The 17,296-nt window shown below is 26.9% G+C and overlaps 2 protein-coding genes across 2 annotated transcripts; both read left to right on the forward strand.

Annotated features, from left to right (window-relative positions):
* The first annotated feature begins 5,689 nt into the window (after positions 1-5,689).
* LOC103572579 (ionotropic receptor 25a) lies at positions 5,690-9,448 on the forward strand. Its single transcript, XM_008551224.2, has 4 exons — positions 5,690-6,838; positions 7,561-8,402; positions 8,491-8,829; positions 8,971-9,448. The coding sequence occupies exons 1-4, from the start codon at positions 5,738-5,740 to the stop codon at positions 9,335-9,337; spliced, it is 2,649 nt and encodes an 882-aa protein (XP_008549446.2). The 5' UTR covers positions 5,690-5,737; the 3' UTR covers positions 9,338-9,448.
* Positions 9,449-10,629: 1,181 nt separating this feature from the next.
* Positions 10,630-15,523, forward strand: LOC103572578 (ionotropic receptor 25a). The gene is made up of 6 exons (XM_014439600.2): positions 10,630-11,990; positions 12,238-12,903; positions 12,975-13,381; positions 13,527-14,374; positions 14,602-14,940; positions 15,007-15,523. Exons 1-6 carry the CDS (start codon positions 11,882-11,884, stop codon positions 15,335-15,337), a joined length of 2,700 nt encoding a protein of 899 aa, XP_014295086.1. The 5' UTR covers positions 10,630-11,881; the 3' UTR covers positions 15,338-15,523.
* The last annotated feature ends 1,773 nt before the right edge of the window (positions 15,524-17,296 follow it).

The raw sequence follows: 17,296 nt of genomic DNA on the forward strand, positions 1-17,296 counted from the left end.
CAATTTAGATTAGTGAATAAATAAATAAACAGGTTGTAATTGTACTTAAATAACATTCCTGAATCAGGAATTTGTAATAATTTTTTTTTTTTTTTTTTTTTTTTTTTTTTATATAAACGTATGTCTGCATTTTTCCTCAATTTTATTTTCTTTACACGACGCACATATTTTATTCTTTCGTCGATAAGTGTTTGAGATCCTACGGCAATCGAGAAAAATGGAAAAAATTTAATGCAAATTGAGGGAAGGCTGCGTCATGTAAAAATAAAGAAAATAACTTTAGTATTGAGAAAAATAAAATTGATGAAAAAAAAAAAAAAAAAAAAAAAAAAAAAATCAACAGATAAACGTTTAAAAAAAATTTTTTTTTTTCGTCAAAAAAAGTAACATTATACTTATCATTATTAAAATAATATATCGAAAATAACTTTTTAGCAACGACGAAGACTTGTGTAGAATCGGTAGTGAACCTCTACCAATCGTTATTATATTATACTAATTCCAAGTATTAAGGTTGTGAGTATTATTAAAAAAAAAAAAAAAATAAATAAAAAAAAACAGAAAAAAAAATGATAATTAAAAAAACCAAGAAACAAAAGAATCTATATAAGAACAATGAACATTTAAAAATAATAATAAAAACAATAAAAATAAAATGAACATTCTTACGTAAATCGTACAGCATATCGACTTAGCCATTATGCGATAACGTTTTAATGAAAAAAAAAAAATAATAATAAGTAAGAATTTTAACTAAATTTCCGATATGCACTCGGAATATTATTATTATAACTCTCATAAGGTTGTGATAAGGTTGTGAGATATACAATTATATATATATTAATTCTTAGCCGTGCTTTGAATGGAAAACTTAATAATTTAAATAAAAAAATATGATATTCATATTATTATAATTATTATTGTGATTATAATTATTATTAGAGATGAAGAATTAATTAGTGTCCTGGATAATTGAAAGTTTTGAGACATTTCTACGTGCTCTGTTGTTTGAGAATAATCGATAGACTACCGAGTTGTGACATTATATATCTAAGTAAAGTATCACATCCCTATATCTAAAACCAGGTACAGGAACAAAACCGCCATCGAGTATTGCACGATATAAACTTTGTTTATGAGACTCGGAGGTTTTATGTTTCTACAACTTGAAATTGTTTTACTATAACACTACGTCTAGTATACTCATGTCTAGATGTCTAGTCTACAGTTATATATGACTTTAATATTGTTCACTATTAGAACCGGATACATATAGTGTCAAATTTGATTGCTATTGTAAATTCAATTTAAAACTTTGATTAATTGCTGTCGGTATGCAATAAAAAACAATTTTTCATCGAACCTGCACCGAAAGTTTTAATTTCTGACGTTAGAGGGAAGAAAGTCGTATATTTTAATTTTCAGGTGCAAATCTGGTGAAAAATAAAATTTGAGTATCCTAATTTCTGCTCCTAAAGTGAATTAAAACAATAGATTCATTTCAATAGAGTCACTGCTCGGTTGCCTTGAAAAAAAATCTTGAGATGGTACATAGATGTATGATAAGCTGATTCTCCTTGAGCTACTCTTAAATATGTATATATATATATATTTATATATATCGTGAATTTTAGTCTCTTCTTTTCTCTAGCCTTTCATTTTTTTCTTTACTTAACTCTTTTAAGATACATTATTGTCTTATTATGTTTAAGTCAGTAAAAAGATAGTCAAGGGATTTAATCTATTGTTTAAAGAGTTCTAGAATATTCTATTGAAATATCATATAGTATCTTCATATTGAAACAATTATGCTCTATTTTATTAATTAATATTCTTATTTGTAAATAATATAATATCATAAATATTTTTTCTTATTTTTAGTGAAAATTAAATTAAATTTAAATAAATGAGCTCAATAGCAAAAGTAGTTGTTGTTAAAAAAAAAAAAAAAAAAGTTGACTAAAAATAGCGTGGAAGAAAAAATGAGAAAAAAAAAAAAAGGAAATAACTAAAGAGAATGAAAAAGCACTACTTCTCGAGAGTGTTTACTTGGTCAAATAACTCTTCGTGCTGTTGTTAAAAAAAGGCTACTCATGCGGCTTTCAAGTCATTTTCATTTCTCGTAAAAAGGGAAATAAAAAAGTAAATCATAAAAAAATAGCTAAGAATTATTAATAGCTATAAACGCGAAAAATACTTTAAAGTAATTATGATTTTAAGGGTTAAAATTATATTTATTTCATGAGCTTTAATTAATTAAAAAATACTTCTTAAATTCATAAACAAAAAATAGATTTTTTTTAATAATTCCAAAAAAATCTATAACTAAAAACTTTTAAAGTTTCTTTATGTTAACTTATTTTTTAAGTTTACGTAGTGCTCTACCAACTGAACTATCGAAGATTCTAGTTTATAAGTTACATTAATTTATTTTTATACAAATAATTCCAACATTGATGCCTTCCCTTTATTGTAGTTTTTAAATTAATTTACAAAAAGAATATCTCAAGGAGAATATTAGAGCTTGGTTGCCCATGACGTAATCTTTACATTATTTAAAGAAAAAAAAATAATAATTATATAAATAAAAGAAAACTAAAATAAATTAATAAATATAGGTATATATATATATATTTATGTAATTTACGCATAGGAGTGAATAATAAATAAAATTAATCACTCATATTCGTATTTTACCGTATAGATAAATAATAAATTTAAGTGATAAAATAAAAAATAAAAAAAAATACTCAGTTGGTTGTGATTTATAAGTATAGCAATATACAGGAAGCCGGTGGGAGTTAAGTCATTTTGGTGAAATTATATGCCTGAATGTGTTCTTAATAGAAAATGGAATAATAATAAAAATGATATGTTTTGTCAAACAGATAAAGAGAAAAGATATTACTTATTTTAAAATTATCTCAACGTTTAAATCCACGTATATTTGAATTTAATGAATTTAAATTTTATGAATACATAAAACATGTGCAAGTAAATAAGGACGTATTATACACTTAATAATGATAAATTGAAGAATATAAAGAGCAAATTACTTATGGTAATTTATTAAAGATTTAAAAAAAAAAAAAAATTAGAGTGAAAACGAAATAAAAGTTAAAGGATAAGATTTAAAAAAAAAGACAAAACTCCTCTGGCATTTTTTCGACTGCGTGTAAATAATTCTCCCTGAATAAAAAAAAAAAAAAATTAGTCGAATAATTAAAAAAAAAATAATAATAATGTTACCACATGAGTGATTATTAAAATAAAAATGAAAATTTATTTACAAAAAGAAATTTATTAATTATAAGTGAAATATTAATTAGCTTTAATTTATTGTTATTTATTTATTATTTTTAATAAATTTTAATTATTAAATCCAGTAGTTATTTCATTATCGCAAGCAATAAACAACAGTAATTATTTTTAAATTTAATTTCAAGGGAATATGGGACAAAATCAAATAATTTTCATTTTTTATCTCAATAATAGTATTCAATTTTGACCCAGATATTTATCAAAACTATGGTGTCTCATTTTACCCCAGATCCTTTCATATAATAAAATTATTAACCGCAATAAAAATATATATAAAACTATCGAAACAATAAATGGTTTAATTATTGGATTTAATAATAAATAAATAAATATTGTACAAAATAATAAAATAATTTATATAATTTTTACCTTTCGTCCTTGCGTAAAATAAAATATATATATATAAAAAAAAAAAAAATATTAAATTAATATAAATAAAATTGTGTATTTGATTTTACAAAATTATTTATAATTTATAAATGAATAAATAAAAAAAATGATTAAGCTATGCTGATAATTGGCGTTTATTTTATATAGTTTTATAAAGATAAAAAAAAATATTAATAATAATAATAAAGTTTAAAGCTATTTCAAGAAATGGATTGAGTAGAGGGTGATTTTTTAAGTACGCAGGCGTGGAAAATAGTCGATATATGTGCCGGTAAAGCTTGCCTGAGCCCCAGGACTCACCTGACGTGTCCGATAACATAGAATAGTGCACTAGTATATATAAATATATATATATATATATATATATATATATATATATATATATATATATATATATATATATAGGCCAAAGACTAAATAATCCATTTATTCTTCTTTTCTATACGTAAATTCTTACACCTTTTGAATTCTAATAACAAGAGGGTTGCTACCCTGTTTTCATAATTTTGATATATTATTCATTTGTTAAACATACGTAACATTATTTTTTTTTTCATTCTTTTTCATCTCACGGAAAATATCTGAAAACTTTTTTAATATAAATTTTTTTTTTGGTATTAAAATAATTTGAATTATTATTCAAAAAAATAACTAATTTATATATAAAGTTCATCCGTATTTTTTATGTCTAAAACTTTGTTATAGTTGATGACAAAAAAAAAAAAACGTAAAATTTTATTAAAATAAAAAATAAAAATTATATGTTAGGAAAATTAAAAATCTTATACAACTTTATAAGTCGGAAATCATGTCGGTACTTAAAAAATTCATTAAATACTCAAAGCCCCTAGGGCTTTATTCTTTATTTTTATTCATTTAGTTTTCTTGTTCGTTAAAACTTTATTTTAAACAAAAAAATAAATTCTTAGTGGAAAGTATTTACTAATTTTTAATAAATTGTAGATCTTTAAGGGAGGAGATAAATTGGAAAATTCCATATAAATTATATAAATTTATTTTTTAATAAATATCATAATGCATGAATGACTTTTAATCTGACAATATTTTCATTTTTTTCACATTTACCGTCACCTTTTAACGTGAGGATCCTATTCATTCTTACCCGGAAATTTCAATTTTCTAGACAAAAGCATACATTGAAATAGAAAAAAATCTAAAAGTAGAACAATGATGACAAAAAAAAAAAAAAAATATAAAATGTTTCCTGCGTATTTAGCGGGTGAGCTACGTGTCGCTTAATAATACGTTAATAAAATAGCAATTGTTGGGTAAATATAAGAGTAGTAATGGACACGTCAGTTGAAGGACTAATGTTGATAGGCTTGGAAAAAAACGGTAGCAAGGAAAAAATGGAAAAAAAAAGGGTACGTGGTAAATTGATTGGGTCATCCCCGCGGCAACCGATGGACAAACACGATCACCCTGGACATCCTGTCAGCAGGGACACTACTTTCCGATCCTCAGTCATTCAGAGTATTTCAATGAGTCTTGATGCTCATGTCTCTTAACCATTATGGGCATCATGGGTAATTGGTTTTGGTGGAATTATATTTTTTTAACTAATTTTTTAATTGTATTTGCACAACAAAATCAACAACCAACTGGTCTTAGACCAGTTAATTTGTGTAAGTACATTTTTATTTAATTATTATTTATTATTTTTTATATTATTGATTTTTTTTTTTTTTCATTTGTCGTTCGTGTGCGAGCTTACTTCAATTCAAGGCCAAATTAATTTTATTAAATTGATTTTTAAAATTATTTTATTATTTATCATAAAATATTTAAAATTCCTAAAATTGATAGCTACTTAGAATTAAATTGTGATTTTAAATCGATTTACGGTGATTATAAATTGTAGAATTGAATTTAAATTTTATTATTCAGTTAGATTTAAATATTTAAAAATTCAACACAAATTTGAATTGTAAATTTTTATAAACTTTCAGTTATAATCAACGATGAGGAAAACAGTTTAGCAAACAATAGTGTAAAAAATGCACTTATGGGTATAAAAGACAAAGACAAAACGGTATTGGGTAACATAATTGTTGTCCAAATAAATGGATCCGATCCCAAAGGAAGTTTAGACAAAGTTTGTGCTGCATGGGATCCAGCGGTTCGTGATGGTGGTCCAGGTGTACCAGATTTAGTTCTTGATACAACACGCAGTGGTTTTGGTGCCGAAGCAATTAATTCCTTTACAGCTTCTATTGGAGTTCCAACTTTTTCTTCACAATTTGGTCAAAAAAATGATTTAAGACCCTGGAATGATGTAACACCTGATCAAAAAAATTATCTTGTTCAAATAATGCCACCCGCTGATCTAATTCCTGATGCAATTCGTCAACTCTGTTCCGAAATGAATATCACAAATGCTGCAATTATTTTCGACACAGATTTCGTTATGGATCATAAATATAAAAGTCTTCTTCTTAATATTCCAACCCGACACGTTATTGTTCAGTCTAAAATAAATACCAATGAAATTTTAAATCAATTACAGCGATTACGTGATCTTGATATTGTTAACTTTTTTATTTTGGGTGAAGAAATAACATTAAAAAGTTACTTGGATGCTGCCGAAATTAAAAATTTTACGGGACATAAATATGGTTGGTATGCATTGACGATGAATGAAAATTTAGATTTAAAATGTGAATGCCGAAATATATCTGTTGTATTTTTTAAACCAATTTTAACAACATCGAATCAACAACATTTGAGTACTCTAACAACCCAAGGTCTATTACCATCACCCTGGTTAGCATCTGCTTTTTACTATGACTTTGTACGCGTCGGAGTTGAAGCAATCAGATCAGTTATTAAAAATAATAAATGGCCAAATGAACCCTATCATATAACTTGTGATGAATTTAATGGAACAAATACACCAATACGTAATTTAAATTTACTATCACATTTACGGGAAGCTACAAAAAATGGATTTGAACCGACATTTGCTGGATTTAGTTGGGGTAAAAGTAACGGTGAACATCATGCTCAATTTGATATGCGTATACAAATGGTAGTTATTGAAAATGGTAATATTGTATCGGCTGATGATTTGGGCACCTGGAAAGCAGATATTGAATCACCTTTAAACGTAAGTGATGATTATACAGTTATTGAAAAAGTAAATGCTGTTGAAGTTTATCATCTAAATTTAAAAATCAAATCGCTTGTTGAAAACATAAAAAGACAGGTGTTAATTATAAACCAATTGATTCCAATTACATTTGGAGCTAATTATACAGATTATTAATTATAAAGTAAGTTTTAGATTTATTTAAGACTCTATTAGAAGCCACTGGGAGTTGATTAATTATTACTATTTATTAATTATTTGCCTACAGAGTAAAGATTCCTTGCGATCTTGCAACCACTTAAAATACAAAAAATACCATATATAGTAAATAAATTCCATCCATCATCTTAATTATAAATTATTCGATTTACGAAACAATCATAGCATGATTTTAAAATTTAAATAAATGTATGTATGCCTGCTGCATGTAAGCACTTGGTAATTCATTCCATATGCATCCATTGCACAAATTAACAACAATTTGTCTCATATATTCCATGCTGTGGAAATTTAGTCGCATAAAATAATCTTGACGTATATCACCTCTGGGAAGACGAGACTCCAATACAATACACATAAGTTTTTTAAAAATAGTGTTTTCTGATCAACATAACAATAATTTATAAACAAACCAATATTACATTGATTATTTTTTTTTTTTAATAATGTGTTATTGGAATCAATTATAATATTATATGCATGATATATATTTATATTTATTAATAATATGTAACATCTAGCTTACAGACACTGATTCAAAAGTTGCAAAACACACGGCAGTAACAAGTTTTCGTATTGTAACGGTACGTATTGCACCATTTGTTGATATTAATGCAACAGGACATTGGGAAGGTTATTGTATCGATTTGATAAATGAAGTTCAAAAAATAATGAATTTTGAATACGAAATATATGAATCACCTGATGATAAATTTGGAACGATGGATGAAGATGGTAATTGGGACGGGATGATTAAGGAATTAATAGACAAACGTGCTGATATTGCATTGGGTACATTATCTGTTATGGCTGAACGGGAAAATGTTGTTGATTTTACTGTACCATATTATGATCTTGTTGGTATATCAATTCTTATGAAGAAAAAAAAAGAAGAAACGTCGTTATTTAATTTTTTGACGGTATTAAATCAAACAGTGTGGTTGTGTATATTAGGGGCATATTTCTTTACAAGTTTGCTAATGTGGATTTTTGATCGTTGGTCACCGTATAGTTATCAAAATAACAAAGAAAAATATAAAGATGATGAAGAAAAACGTATATTCCATTTAAAAGAGTGCTTGTGGTTTTGCATGACATCACTGACACCTCAAGGCGGGGGTGAAGCACCGAAAAATCTTTCCGGACGATTAGTTGCTGCTACCTGGTGGCTATTTGGATTTATCATTATTGCATCATACACAGCTAATTTAGCGGCTTATTTGACTGTTGCACGATTAGAGCAACCTATTGAATCACTTGATGATTTGAGTAAACAGTATAAAGTACAGTATAGTCCGATAAATCCGTCTGAAGCCTACACTTATTTCAAACGAATGGCTGATATTGAGGAAAGATTTTATGAGTAAGTAATTATTAATATATTAATAATAGATTGTAAATTATACCATAATTAAATTGTTTATATATATACATATATATATATTTAACAGAATATGGAAAGATATGAGTTTAAATGACAGTATGTCAGAAATAGAACGTGCTAAGTTAGCGGTTTGGGATTATCCAGTAAGTGATAAATTTACAAAAATGTTTCAACAAATGCAAGAAGCCGGATTTCCTAAAAATCGAGCAGAAGCTATTGGACGTGTTCGTAAAGAAATTCCAAAATATAATAACACTGATTTTGCATTTATCGGTGATGCCACTGAAATACGTTATTTAGAAATGACAACATGTGATTTAATTATGATTGGGGATGAATTTTCACGTAAACCATATGCTATGGCTGTGCAGCAAGGATCACCCTTGAAAGATCAACTAAATAATGCGTAATTATTATTAAATAAATTTATTTTTAGTCGAATTCCATTAAGACTGACCGCTGCTCGATGGAGAAGTGGGAAATTCAGAGTTATTGGGATTCGACTGGATTTTTATAATTATTATAATTAATTATATTTGTTTTAAAGGATATTGAAACTACTTAATCAACGTAAGCTGGAAACATTTAAGAGTAAATGGTGGAGCAGGAACCCATACAGAGTTGATTGCACGAAAAAGGATAGTCAAAGTGATGGTATAAGTATTCAAAATATAGGAGGAGCTTTTATTGTTATATTTGTCGGTATTTTACTTGCTTGTTGTACTTTAGCTTTCGAGTACTGGTACTATCGTTACAGACCACGTGCTCAAGCTAAAAAACTTAAAAAGTTAAATAGTAAAAATGGTGGTGGCAATAAAATATCATCACAGCGTATTAAGCCAACGAGATTTAATCTAAAACCAGCTCGTAAAGCTTTTGAAGATTCAGGAACTGAATTTCGTGCGAGGTTTTAAATAATCAAAATTTTCCGCTTAGAATTTTTCTATTTTAAAATTACGATATTGTGCCTTGATATTAAAATACCGGATACGGGTTTCATGGTTACGTGGGATCAATTGTTACAATGGAAGAAAATATTTTTTTTTTTTAAATAATTATTTTCATAAAAAAAAATTACCGCAAAAAATTACACTCGATATTTTTATAAAATTATTGAGCTGAAATATATATATATATATATATCTGCTGATAATAAATATAAGAATTTTACTGTTAAATTTTTTGGCACTTTATTGTGTGAAAAAATTTTTCATGTGACTTTCAAATGCACAATAAATTTTATTTTTAAACAATCTTTAAAATTTCTTTATCAAATGATTTTAACAAATAAAAAATTTATATTATAGATGTTTTAATGAAAAAATACATAAATTTTTAAATTTTACTTGAATCTGATAACGTCGCCCGCCATTGGCGTGTGGACTGAATCATTGAACGTCAAAACTGAAAGGTCAAGGGTTCGAATCCAAGACTCGGTATTTAACCATATTTTCTGAAACACTTGAATAAAAATAAAAATAAAATGAGTGAAATTTTATCGCACGTAAAAACGCACAAATTTTAAAGGTTGAAATCTAAAAAAAAAAATTAATCATTATTACGAAAATCCTTAGGATATTTTCTAAAAAATTTTTTACTCCATTGTTGTCTACATTTAATTAAATTTACATGCATTAACATATCCGACTTTTAATTTTTACTTTAATTAAAAGATTATTCGGAAAAAAAAAGTAACATTTTTCTACTTTTCTACAAGTTAATTTATTTTTTTGTTATTTAATTAAATTACTGATGATATTTAGTTTTTTGATAAAATACTGCACGTATATTTTTTTAAATGTCTTTTAATAAATAAATATTTTAAAAGCTGGCATACAATTCCACGTTATATATTATGAAAAAATATATAGAAAAGATAATCCGATGATAATTAGAGAAATAAAACGGGCTTATGAATTTATGAAAGATTTTTTTTAATTAGGTCGAATAGTATATAAATTTGGAGCTAATTATTGAAATAATATTGGTGAGAGTCTTTTAATTTTAAATTTAGATTATTTATTGTAATTATAATGAAATGAGAATAATTATTTATAAATAAGCTGAGCTTTAATCAGTATACATTTTTTTTTTTTTTATTAAAATATTAATATTTAAGAAATAATTATTAAAATATTTTTAAAAAATGTACTTGTGTATTATATGATTGTTTATTAATAAATCTGTATTTCTGTGTAAAGTGTGATAACAACACGTCATGGAAATTGTTAAAGTTTAAATAAATAATTTAAGAATAAAATATTATATTATGATTTTTTCGCTATGAATGTAAAAAATCCTTTTTCCCAAAAATCCAGATAAAAAAATTTCGCTGCCTGCTCTCTTGCTAAGACTCCACGGATTTTTATAACTTCTATGATCATTTTTCTAGTGCAGAAGGTTGCCCAGAACGCGCCTGTGCAGTTGTTGCTCTATAAGCTCATGATTTGATTATTTTTTCTAAGATCTTGTGCTGCTTTGTGTGGAGTTACAAAGCATAGGTCACTATAATTTCGCAAAAAAAAAAAAAAAAAAAAAAAAAACACGAGTCAACAATGTCTAGATCGAAATCATTCTGTCAGTGTCATCTGTTAATAAAATTCTAAACCTCCTGGTATTTTTTATGTATTGAGGATAAAAGTATTGTTTTTTATTTTAGTATTTTCACTAATATCATCATTTTATACACATCTAAGTAATCGGTTATCGATATTAATATATGGATATTGTCGTTTTCCGCGGGGAAAAATCAAAACTCTGTTTTCTCGCCTATAAATGATCGTTTAGACTCAATTATCTGGTGAATCATTTTCCAGATCTATTGAAATTTTTAGTATATTTTCAGAGGAAAATGTCGATGGTGTTTTCTTCCACTATCGAATCTTTCGTGCCGCGGGAAAAATCAAAACTCCGTTTTTTTTCCTATAATTATAGTTTTTGGGCGAAATTTTCAGGTGTTTTCTGATTTAAATATATATATATATATATAACCCAATATTTGTTATTTAAAAAATTCTTATTAAAATTTATTTTTTATTGAACTAACGGTAATCAATCTCATGGTAAGTAAACAAAAAAACCTTGAAAACCTATAATTTTCCAACTCCTACTTTTCTATTCGTAGTTTTATGCCGCATAGCTCTCAGAAAAACAAGGCTTACGTGTCGTTCAATAATGCGTTAAAGTAAAAACAATAGCAATTACCGGGTAAGTAATAAGAGGCGTAATGGACACGTCAGCCGAAGGACACTATTGCTGATAGGCCCGGGAAGAATAAAATGTTGCCCGGGAAAAGGAAAATAGACAATGTGGTGGATCTGTTGGGTCATCCCCACGGCAACCGATATGCAAATACAATTTACCCGGGCATCCGGTCTGTCAGGATTCAAGCCATCGTTATTCAGTATCTCCGAATACTTGAAGCTAGTTCCTGATGGTCTTCCTGATCTTCAATCGTCATGTATAATTTCCATAAGCGGAATATTTTGGTTATTATTTTAACACAATATTTAGTTGCAACTCTGCAACAAAGTCAACCGCAAAATACTGCTAGACCAGTTAATTTGTGTACGTAACGTATTTTTTAAAATAATTTTATTAATTTTTTTGACTTTTGTGTGCGATTTTATTTATATTTAAAGTCAAAAATTTTGATATCCAATTAAATTACATATCTGACAGTTTTTAAATATATTCCCGGGGTTTTTTTCGAATTTTTTATACTCAATTTATATTAATTATTACTCTTTTTAATAATTAAAGTTTCAATAATCACCCAATTTGATGTTTATTGCAAAATTTTTTAAATTTTTAGTTATAATCAATGACGAGGAAAACAATATAGCAAACAACAGCCTCAATAATGCATTATCAAATATCAAAGATAACGATCCAACGGTATTAGGTGATGTAATTGTTGTCCAGATAAATGGATCCGAGCCGAAACCGGCTTTAGAAAAAGTTTGCGCTGTCTGGGATCCGATAGTTCGCAAGGGAGGTCCTGGTGTACCAGATTTAGTTATTGATACAACGCGCGGTTACTTTGCTACCAAAACCGTTGATATATTCACATCTTTTCTTGGGATACCGAAAATTTCCGGGCGATATGGTCAGCAGAGTGATGTAAAACACTGGGGAAATTTGACAGCCGACCAAAAAAATTACCTGATTCAGATAATGCCACCAGTTAATCTTATACCTAAAGCATTTCGTCAACTTGAGTGTGAAATAAACGCGAGCAATGCTGCGATAATTATTGACAGCAATTACATAAGGGATCCCGCTTATAAGAGTCTTCAGCAAAACATTTCAACGCGGCATGTTATTGTCGAAGCTAAAATCAATAACGACAATATTGACAAACAGTTAAACTATATTAATGATCTTGATATCGTGAATTACTTTGTACTTGGCAAGGAAAACACTTTGACTAATTACCTTGACGTCGCTGATGATAAAAATTTGACTGGACGTAAATATGGTTAGTATGCTTTATTAAAAACTATTCTTTTTTTATATGTAATCTATTTATTTTGTTTTATGTAATTTAAGGAATAGCATCAAACCAAAAATATCCTCGTAAACTTACTGCCCAAAATCTTCTACCCGCACCCTGGTTAGCATCAACATTTTACTACGACGTTGTTTATATTAGCGTTGAAGCCATCAGATCAGCTATTGAAAATAATTTTTGGCCAAAGGAACCCCGGTACTTTACATGTGATGAATATAACGGTACTAACACACCAATACGTAATTTTGACTTACTATCACAACTACGAAACGCTACGACAAATAGAATCAAATCAACATTCACTAGATTTCATTGGGGTAAAAATAATGGCGAGCATCATGCGGAATTTCATAGGCGTATCAGCATGGTTGTTATTGGAGATGGAAATTCCATTTACTCGGACGATTTGGGTCTCTGGAATGCTGAAATTCATTCACCATTTGATGTAAGCTATTTATATTTAAATATAAAAGTTATTGTAATAATTTTAACTATTAATCAGTAATCACTTTATCAGGATTACTGATAAAAGGAGAAAATTTTACTTTGCAATGGAAAATTTAAATAAAAAAAAAAAAAAAAAAATTTAGCTTACAGAAAATATCGACACAGCGCTCGCTCATTATGACAGTATACCAATTTATCGTATTGTCACAGTACGTAGACCACCATTTATTGATTTTAATAATGAAACAAACGATTGGGAAGGTATTTGCATAGACATGCTAAAAGAAATGCAAAAATTTATGAGATTTGAATATAAAATATATGAATCACCTGATGATAAATTTGGAACGATGGATGTAAATGGTAGTTGGGACGGAATGATTAAAGAATTACTGTTAGATAATGCTGATATCGCATTGGGTACAATATCTGTAACAGCAGCCCGTGAATATATTATTGATTTCACGGTACCATTTTATGAACCTGTTGGTTATTCAGCAATAACTAAACGTTTGTTAGACAGAACAAAATTATTTAGTTTTGTAGGATCATTGAGTATAAAAGTATGGTCAAGTGCTATTATTGGTTTTTTTATATCAAGTATATTAATTTGGATTTTTGATCGTTGGTCACCCTACAGTTACCGTAATGATCCTAATGGCCGTTTCAGTCATAATTACGTTCGTAAATTTCGTTTAATAGACAGCTTTTGGTTTGTATTTTCATCATTGTCACCACAAGGCGGTGGTATTCCGCCAAAAAATTTATCCGGACAAATGGTCGCTGGCATCTGGTGGTTATTTGGCTTCATAACTCTTGCTGCTTATTCAGCAAATTTAGCAGCTTATTTGACAGTCTCCCGGTTACAACCAATTTTCAAATCATGGGATGATCTCAAAGAACAATTTGACATTATGTATAGTCCTGCTAGACCATCCGATGCTTACACTTATTTTAAACGATTGAAAGACATTGAGGAACGTTTCTATTTGTAAGTTTTATATCTATATCATTTATTTTTTATTAATGCTGCTCCTAATTTTTCTACCCTATCACAAAAAATCCGTATGGAAATCCAACTAAGATTACATGAATTCCTATATAAATCTTTTATTTCCTGTATAGATTTATATGGATTCCCATGTAATCCCAAATGGATTTTTTTGATAAAGTAGTACTTGTTAATAATTTTAAACTTAAAAATAATTTTTTCAATAGTGTTTGGAAAGATATAAGTTTAAATGAAAGTCTAACAGATAGAGAACGTGCTGCATTAGCTATTTGGGAATATCCAGTGGATGATGAGCACACAAGATTATTAGCACAAATGGCTGAATATGGATTTCCATCATCAACAGAAGACGGAATTGATAGAGTTTTAGGGTTACCACCATATCCAAATGATTCGAGTTATGCATTGATTGCTGAAGCTACAACTCTACGTTATTTAGCTATGACAGATTGTAGATTTTTTCTACTCGAGGGTGAATTTTCACGAAAGCCATACGCCATGGCCGTACAACAAGGCTCACCGCTTAAGGAATTATTTGACGAGGCGTAATTATTTTTTATCACATAAATAATTATTTTTTAAATAATTATTTTTTTTAAATGCAATTGCAGGATAGTAAAATTATTGGCGGAGGACAAAATGTCGGAATTGAAGAAGAAATGGTGGGATGATAACCCGAAAAGACAGCCTTGGTGTCCTCAGGCACTAAATAAAAGCGACGGTATTGATATTAAAAATCTTGGGGGTATTTTTATTGTTTTATGGGTCGGTATTGCAAGTGCTATTGTTACCTTGGCAGTACAATACTGGTGGTACCGTTATAGATCACGCATGCGTTTTAAGAAAGACTTTGAAAATGGCGGATCATTGGATAACGTTGAGCCGAAAAAGTTTAAGGTAAAACCGGCTTTAAGAAGAATTTCGAAAGCTACCAATAATTAAAATACATAAGTTGCAATTAAATTTTAAATAGCAAAATTACTTTGAGTACTTTCTTTTAATCAATTGTGTAATTTTTCACAATCATAAAAATAGATCACTTGTGTGAAATTTTTATGATTTTTAAAAATATTTTATTACCGTAAAATGTGGTAATAAAAAAAACTATTAATTTTAATAAAAGTTTAAATTTGCGGTAATAAAATAGTACTTTTAAATATTTCACGTTTTGTGTGAAAATAATATTTGTGATTAAAATAAATATCCAGCATTGCGTAATTTACCATACAGTATTAACTTATTTGTGGATTATAAAAACTTCTGTCGTAGTATCAATAGAAGAATAAAATTCATAAAATAAAAATGATATTTTTTGTGGATTTTTAAAAATTATGTAATGAATTTTATCAATAAAGATTTTTAAAAAATTCAGTAATTGTAAAAAAAATATGTTTTCCCTAAACCTGTTCGAGTTAATGTAAAATTTAAAAAAACTTATTATTCATTCTCATCATTTTATTTCACAAGTTTCATACACACTATCCATTTAATAATTTATTTTTATTTTTTGTCAATTGAATTTAAAATAATTCATTCCATCGGTCTATTTATTTAAATTAATTCCATCAATTTTACTCATTCATTTCCATTCAATTGTTCTTTTAACATAAAATTTTTATTATTTCATTCGATTATTTAATTGTTTTAATCACTCATCAATTTATTTATTATTCATCTTGCGTGCTTGTAATTCTTTTTTTTTATTTATTTATTTATTTTTTTTTTTTTTTTTTTTTAAATTTTTTTCGCAAACAAGAAGAAACTTTCAAATAAATAAAACACATAAAACAACAAAATAGTAATTGTAATATTAATAATAATAAACATGATCTACCTTTTTTTTTTTTTTTTTTTTTTCAGTATCGTGTCTAGTTCTCATCAATTTTCTCTATATATTACTCTCTCTTTATTTATTACTTTTATTTTAAAAGGTATCAGTTGTCTGGGAGTTTATTAATAATTAATTAATCGCTGACTTTATTGTTGCAAACACTTTTTATTGTCTACTTTATAGATTATTACTGTTCAGTAATTAAAATTAATTGCCTACAAAATTTTTTTTGCCTCAATTATTAAATAAAAAAAAAAAAATCACTTTCTCAAAGCAGACAAAATTTCCTTTAAAATGAATACCAACATCGATATATTTAAATAAATTCATGTATTCGTTAACTGTCTGCGACTCGTCCGCGAATTAATCGTCACCACTGACTTGATTAAAAAATATTCATGTGGGTACTCAATCAACTGGAAATTTTGTCACAAATTCAACCGTAATGATATTTTTTTTGCAAATTAAATTAGTAAGTAATTTGTCGATTGATAATAAAAATATAGACAACTGATATCTTTCCCTATTTTCACTCACTTTTAAATAAATAATCGACATAATTACGAGTACATTTTTAAATTTTAATTTTTTCAAATAAAATAATTTTTTTTTTTTTGACTGAATCAGAAAATGACTTTTTTTTTTTTTTATTTTTAATTATTTAATTTTTTTTTTTTTCGACTTTTTTTTTTTTATTAAGGGTTTCAGAAAAGGCTGTAAGGTGATTAGGAATGTGTTAATAATTTATTTTGTTGACTACGAAGGTATTAATTAATAAATTAATTAATAAGATTCTTCTTAATTTTTTTTTTCTATCAATGAATTAATTTGATGATTAATTTATTAGTTGGGGCTTTAAATTATGATATTTTTTATTATTATGATAATAATTAATAACCAACTATCGATTAATTAATTTGGTTTTATTAATTATTAATAAGGCGATATTGTTATTAATAATTAATTAAACTATTAACCCTTTAACGATATATAGAGATGTAGATATACATATATCTATTATTTTAAATATTAGAACGATAAATTTATAATTCAATTACTAAAGTATATTT

Source organism: Microplitis demolitor, chromosome 4, assembly GCF_026212275.2.
Source record: "Microplitis demolitor isolate Queensland-Clemson2020A chromosome 4, iyMicDemo2.1a, whole genome shotgun sequence".
Lineage (NCBI taxonomy): Eukaryota > Metazoa > Arthropoda > Insecta > Hymenoptera > Braconidae > Microplitis > Microplitis demolitor.